The 7,500-nt window shown below is 44.1% G+C and overlaps 1 protein-coding gene across 1 annotated transcript in view; it reads left to right on the forward strand.

The window, feature by feature from the left end:
* The window catches only part of LOC310798616 (receptor-type tyrosine-protein phosphatase mu-like), a gene marked incomplete at both ends in the record, with an annotated part of 303,831 nt that overhangs the window by 23,506 nt on the left and 272,825 nt on the right, over nt 1-7,500 (forward strand). The window contains one exon of the mRNA XM_083661159.1: nt 2,731-2,847. Coding sequence (XP_083517285.1) covers nt 2,731-2,847 — 117 coding nt within the window. The remainder of the gene's footprint in view (nt 1-2,730; nt 2,848-7,500) is intronic.

The raw sequence follows: 7,500 nt of genomic DNA on the forward strand, positions 1-7,500 counted from the left end.
TCAATCCTGGTTGCTACTCCATCCTCTGCCGATCTGGGGAGAGCCGAGACTGGCTCCATGCTTCCTCCGAGACATGGGCAGTCAGCCAGCCGCTTCTTTTCACCTGCCAGAGGAAGCTTCACCGGTAGGACATAGCACGTGGGAGGTTCACGCTATTCCAACCAGTTCCCCTCCCTCCGAACAGGCGCCCTTAACGACCAGAGGAGGAACCACATTAGCAACCAGGATATTGCATGTTTTTGTGAAGGGGGTTCCTATATGAAGGAAACCCCCGGGAGGCACGGGGAGAACATGCAAACTCCACACAGAAAGGCCCTTTTGACGACCCCACCCGGGCGGTGGGCACTCGAGGACATGCGGACGGGCACGCATTCCTTCAGCGTTCACATCGTCCCAGGTGGGAATCGAACCCACGACCTTCGAGCTGTGAGGCGATAGTGCTTACCACTGCACCACCGTACCTCCCACCAAATCCTTTCTAACTAGACATTTCTATCTGGTTAGGCTTGTTCGCAAATAAAAAATAATAATTTAGAAAGCAACTGGAGGCAAGATTGTGCAATCAATTCTTAAGGTCAATATAAGTCTTTTTGTGGCAAGTGACCCAGGTAAGTGTGGCAAGTGACTTCAAATGTATCTTGTTTATGCATAGGTTAACTTACTGAATAGACATGAATGTGTTAGTTATTTGGCCCCTGTTTTACTTGTGACTTTATGGCTTATTGGACAAGTCAATTAGGCCTAGTGTTGAGCTCATTTGCATATTTAAAATAGATTTTTCCAAGAAACTTGTAAAACAAAAAAGTTCCTTTTCATGCATACTTTCACTGTGTGAGGTTTGATTGTGATAGGCTTCATTTTTTCCTTTACTCCTATGCGGGTATATATTTTGGGTAGCCTATAATCGATTAGTGTATAGCTCATTTGCATATTCAAATTAATTTTCAAAGAAACTTGTAATACAAATTTTTTTACTTTTCATGGATACTTTCATTGTATAAAGTTTTATTTTGATAGGAGTAAAGGAAAAAAATAGCCCCATTGGGGTGTATTGTTGTCTGGCCTTACTGACACACATCTTGGATTGATGAGAATTTAACATATTTCCTCAACTAGGATTTCTTAGGACTTTTAGTATGTTGTTCTGGACACCTCATAGAAATGATCTAAGCTGCAAAAAATTCTTTTACAATTAGTTTGTCGTAAAACGCTACTTTGCCTGGACTAAGACATAGGAAGAAAAAAACAGAAAGAGTTTGTAACATACAGAACGGAAACATTATGTTACTTGTAACAAAATACAGGTAGTTCGAACAACAACCGTGTCAACAATATTTTGTATTGAAATATATACAGATATTTACATATTGATTGTGCTTGAAATAGAGAGAGGGAAGGGGCAGTGTGTGTGTGTGTGTGTGTCTGTGTGTGTGTGTGTCTGTGTGTGTGTGAGTGTGTGTGTGTGTGTGGGGGGTGATGTGTTTTTTCTGGAGAGGCGTTTGTGTGTGTGTGTGTGTGTGTGTGTGTGTGTGTGTGTGTGTGTGTGTGTGGAGAAGGTGCTCACTCACTGTCCCTCAGACTGTGACAAGTCTGTATGTATTTAGCTGCTGTGTTGCAGCTTGTCCTCTCTTCTCCCAGCAGGATGGGTAGTTTGTCGATGTTAGGGAGGCTTCTGAAGCCTGGGTGGGTCTGTTCCATTTTGGGGTAATATTCATTTCTGATAGTGTTATATTTGGGACAGGTGGTGATGAAGTGCAGCTCTGTCTCCCACCTCTCGCATGTCACAGTGTGAGCACAGTCTCTCTTCTGCCGGCAGCCATGTTTGCCTGTGTCTGCCTTTTTCAATGGCCAGGCCGTGCTCACTGAGTCTGTACTTCGTCAAGGTGGTTCTCAGTTTGGTATCAGTCACTGTGTGCAGGTATTCTGCCACAGTGTACTGTCTTTTTAGGGCCAGATAGCATTGCATTTTGTTTTGGGTTTTGGTTTGTGTTTCCCAATGAGTAATATAATTTTGTTTCTGTTGAGTTATAATTTGGTGTATTTTGATGTACTCGTCCTGAGGCTGTGGAGGGTTAGTGTGTGTTAGTGAACTGAGCGTCAGGACCAGCTGAGTGAGGGGACTGCTTTTGCTCAAGTCTGTCTCTCTGTCTCTCTCTCTCTCTCTCTGTCTCTCTCTCTCTCTCTCTCTCTCTCTGTCTCTCTCTCTCTCTCTCTGTCTCTCTCTCTCTCTGTCTCTCTCTCTCTCTGTCTCTCTCTCTCTCTCTCTCTCTGTCTCTCTCTCTCTCTGTCTCTCTCTCTCTGTCTCTCTCTCTCTGTCTCTCTCTCTCTCTCTGTCTCTCTCTCTCTCTCTCTGTCTCTCTCTCTCTCTCTGTCTCTCTCTCTCTCTCTCTGTCTCTCTCTCTCTCTCTCTCGTCTCTCTCTCTCTCTCTGTCTCTCTCTCTCTCTCTCTGTCTCTCTCTCTCTCTCTGTCTCTCTCTCTCTCTCTCTGTCTCTCTCTCTCTCTCTCTGTCTCTCTCTCTCTCTCTGTCTTTCTCTCTTACTGTATTTGCACCGCAGGAACTGGGAACCATCCTCCGGTCCAAAAACACCTAATTTCTCTCATTCTGTATTTCTCTGTCTCTCTCTCTATCACCATAATAGTTCAAAAGCGCTTTGCAAGAGTAAAAAATGTACAAAATAATTAATCATTGCCTCTCTGTCTGTCTGTCTGTGTGTCTGTCTGTCTGTCAGCCTGTCTGTCTGGTCAGGGTCCAGACTGTGCGCTGGTCCAGTCTAAAGAAGACGACTTCGACTGGGAGCAGGGAGACACCAGAGACCGACCAGGGAGCAGCGCCTGGATTCCAGGAGGTATGTAGCCCTTTGATCATATCATCTCCGTTATATATGACGCTCACGCTGCCTGTCTCTCTCTGGCTCCGCCTGCTTAGCTCATCTCCATCACAGCAGTGTGGAGGAGAGGATATACTAGCCTAGGGTCTGGTATCAGAGGCGGGTCGTAGGAGGGGCTCGGGAGCGCGCATAGCTCTCCAAATTGTGTTCATACAGTACATGCACTGCCACCCCAACCTGATCTCCCAAATCTTTTTTCAACGGTGGGCATGGTTTGGGGCGTGGTTTACGGAGATTTTCTGTTTCTAACCCCTCCCCCTACCCTAACCCTAACCCTAAGATCTCAGAACGTTACCATTTTACAATTTTCGAGCCAAAATTGTAACATAGCAACGTTGGTCCAAAACGTTGCTATTTTACAATTTTCTGTGAGACTGTGTGTTGGCCACCCGGGTCCCCTCTGGATGACTGCAGAGTTCCAAGGCATGTCTGAAAGGGGGCTTATGAGACACACTGTTAACAAGCACTGTAACCCTGATGTCTCACTGGGGGAGGTTTGAATATGGCGGGGGGCTCCAGAAACCCTTTCCCTGGAGACCTTTCCTCTGGAAACCCCCACCATATCCAAACCCTAACCACGCCTCACCGCACGCAAACGAGCAATTAAGGAGTCATTCATTAGAATTGCCACTGCGCTATACCAGGATCAAGCAATGCACACAACCAATAGCCCATTAAGGACAACAAAGAAGCACAAAACGCCTCTGCAGCTGAGCCGGAAGTGTTGGTGGCAGAGACGGGTAGTACCCTCGTGTCACTCTGTAAAGTCAATGCAGTCGGGCACCAAGCGTGATTTAGTGCAGGTAAAAAGTGGGATACAGCAGATGGAGATGAAGATACGGTTGCATTTTCAGTTGGAGAAGCCGCACACACACACACACGCCTCTCCTCTCCATGTGTGAGAGTTATTGTTCCCACATGTTTTAGCTGCATTGTTTTTTCATCATGGCCACGTCCAGGAGATATTGGCTCATAATAATTGTGTCCAGCACATGTAGATAGGAGCGCGTTGTCCGTGTTTCAATAACAAATGTGTCCTTGCCGAGAATGGCGTGCCTGTTGAATGTCGACCAAATAAATATTCCTGCCGCAGTCTGCCTCTTATTAATAAAAACACTGGAATAAAAGATCAACTCTAGAGCTATAAAACAATAGACTACTAGAAGAGGAAATGCATTCGAAACGTTGATTTAAGAACCAATTATTTTACAACATCCGAGTTTGTTTTATGGCGGTTAGGATGGCTTCGCTAATTTGTGCGCTGAGGAAAACAAATCTATACCGCAGCTGCTCTAGTATTCAACAAAGTCGTGTAATAAGCTGCTGCTGGTTGGGTTGGATTTTCTATTTATTTACTGTATCCAGGGGGAGTCACTGAGTGCAATGCTCTCTCTTTATCCAGGGGGAGTCACTGAGTGCAATGCTCTCTCTTTACCCAGGGGGAGTCACTGAGTGCAATGCTCTCTCTTTATCCAGGGGGAGTCACTGAGTGCAATGCTCTCTCTTTATCCAGGGGGAGTCACTGAGTGTAATGCTCTCTCTTTATCCAGGGGGAGTCACTGAGTGCAGTGCTCTCTCTTTATCCAGGGGGAGTCACTGAGTGCAATGCTCTCTCTTTATCCAGGGGGAGTCACTGAGTGCAATGCTCTCTCTTTATCCAGGGGGAGTCACTGAGTGCAATGCTCTCTCTTTATCCAGGGGGAGTCACTGAGTGCAATGCTCTCTCTTTATCCAGGGGGAGTCACTGAGTGCAATGCTCTCTCTTTATCCAGGGGGAGTCACTGAGTGCAATGCTCTCTCTTTATCCAGGGGGAGTCACTGAGTGCAGTGCTCTCTCTTTATCCAGGGGGAGTCACTGAGTGCAATGCTCTCTCTTTACCCAGGGGGAGTCACTGAGTGCAATGCTCTCTCTTTATCCAGGGGGAGTCACTGAGTGCAATGCTCTCTCTTTACCCAGGGGGAGTCACTGAGTGCAATGCTCTCTCTTTATCCAGGGGGAGTCACTGAGTGCAATGCTCTCTCTTTATCCAGGGGGAGTCACTGAGTGCAATGCTCTCTCTTTATCCAGGGGGAGTCACTGAGTGCAATGCTCTCTCTTTATCCAGGGGGAGTCACTGAGTGCAATGCTCTCTCTTTATCCAGGGGGAGTCACTGAGTGCAATGCTCTCTCTTTATCCAGGGGGAGTCACTGAGTGCAGTGCTCTCTCTTTATCCAGGGGGAGTCACTGAGTGCAATGCTCTCTCTTTATCCAGGGGGAGTCACTGAGTGCAATGCTCTCTCTTTATCCAGGGGGAGTCACTGAGTGCAATGCTCTCTCTTTATCCAGGGAGAGTCACTGAGTGCAATGCTCTCTCTTTACCCAGGGGGAGTCACTGAGTGCAATGCTCTCTCTTTATCCAGGGGGAGTCACTGAGTGCAATGCTCTCTCTTTATCCAGGGGGAGTCACTAACTGGGTTTCCATCCAAATGTATCGCATAATTCAAGCGAATTTTGTGAAAATCCGCAAAATAAAATGCGAATTTATGCATGTTTCCATTCAGTTTTGTTTAACGAGTTTTGGGAGTCGGCAGGTTGAGCAGTCGGTGGCGCTTCTCGTCAGGAGGAGGCGTAACGTGCCTGTGTGCCTGTAAGAGATCTCTATCAGCGGAGACCTGCTTTGATTGAGTCATCACCCGGTGACGGTGATGATCACCGTCCTCATCGTCGTAAAGTCGCCTTCAAAGCATGATGTTAGATTATAACGAACTACCGTAGTTGTGTGGCTTAGCCTTCCCAAATGTTGAGGGTCGTTTTTTAGAATTTAATACATAGAATTGGGAACGTTACATTCAATTTCATTCAGACTGCCTGACACTAATCGCCACCATTTCCCCCCGGAGTAGCATAAAGCGGAAGTGAAGTCACATCTGGTAGTCATCGTTAATTCGCAAAATCTGTTTCCATTGCAAAAGTTCGCATCTTCCTACTGTCGATACGCTGATAAATCCACCCCCTCCAAGCGTAAAAACATTTATGCGATATTTCGACCTTTATTCGAATTTCTGGTGTTTCCATTCAAGTTTATATTCGCATTTTGGGTAAATGCGAATATCCAGAGGTGGATGGAAACCCAGTTACTGAGTGCAATGCTCTCTCTTTATCCGGGGGGAGTCACTGAGTGCAATGCTCTCTCTTTATCCAGGGGGAGTCACTGAGTGCAATGCTCTCTCTTTATCCAGGGGAAGTCAAATAATGAACATTAAATGTGACATAGAAGTCTATTGGATTAGCGTGCACATTGGTTAAGGTTATTGAACATTAAATGTGACATAGAAGTCTATTGGATTAGTGTGCACATTGGTTAAGGTTATTGAACATTAAATGTGACATAGAAGTCTATTGGATTAGCGTGCACATTGGTTAAGGTTATTGAACATTAAATGTGACATAGAAGTCTACAGGATTAGCGTGCACATTGGTTAAGGTTATTGAACATTACATGTGACATAGAAGTCTATTGGATTAGCGTGCACATTGGTTAAGGTTATTGAACATTAAATGTGACATAGAAGTCTATAGGATTAGCGTGCACATTGGTTAAGGTTATTGAACATTACATGTGACATAGAAGTCTATAGGATTAGCGTGCACATTGGTTAAGGTTATTGAACATTAAATGTGATATAGAAGTCTATAGGATTAGCGTGCACATTGGTTAAGGTTATTGAACATTAAATGTGATATAGAAGTCTATTGGATTAGCGTGCACATTGGTTAAGGTTATTGAACATTAAATGTGACATAGAAGTCTATAGGATTAGCGTGCACATTGGTTAAGGTTATTGAACATTACATGTGACATAGAAGTCTATTGGATTAGCGTGCACATTGGTTAAGGTTATTGAACATTAAATGTGACATAGAAGTCTATTGGATTAGCGTGCACATTGGTTAAGGTTATTGAACATTAAATGTGACATAGAAGTCTATTGGATTAGTGTGCACATTGGTTAAGGTTATTGAACATTAAATGTGACATAGAAGTCTATAGGATTAGCGTGCACATTGGTTAAGGTTATTGAACATTACATGTGACATAGAAGTCTATAGGATTAGCGTGCACATTGGTTAAGGTTATTGAACATTAAATGTGACATAGAAGTCTATTGGATTAGTGTGCACATTGGTTAAGGTTATTGAACATTACATGTGACATAGAAGTCTATTGGATTAGTGTGCACATTGGTTAAGGTTATTGAACATTAAATGTGACATAGAAGTCTATAGGATTAGCGTGCACATTGGTTAAGGTTATTGAACATTACATGTGACATAGAAGTCTATTGGATTAGTGTGCACATTGGTTAAGGTTATTGAACATTAAATGTGACATAGAAGTCTACAGGATTAGCGTGCACATTGGTTAAGGTTATTGAACATTACATGTGACATAGAAGTCTATAGGATTAGTGTGCACATTGGTTAAGGTTATTGAACATTAAATGTGACATAGAAGTCTATTGGATTAGCGTGCACATTGGTTAAGGTTATTAAACATTAAATGTGACATAGAAGTCTATTGGATTAGTGTGCACATTGGTTAAGGTTATTGAACATTAAATGTGACATA

This window comes from Poromitra crassiceps (genome assembly GCF_964638095.1).
Source record: "Poromitra crassiceps genome assembly, chromosome: 2".
In the NCBI taxonomy this organism is placed as follows: Eukaryota; Metazoa; Chordata; class Actinopteri; order Beryciformes; family Melamphaidae; genus Poromitra; species Poromitra crassiceps.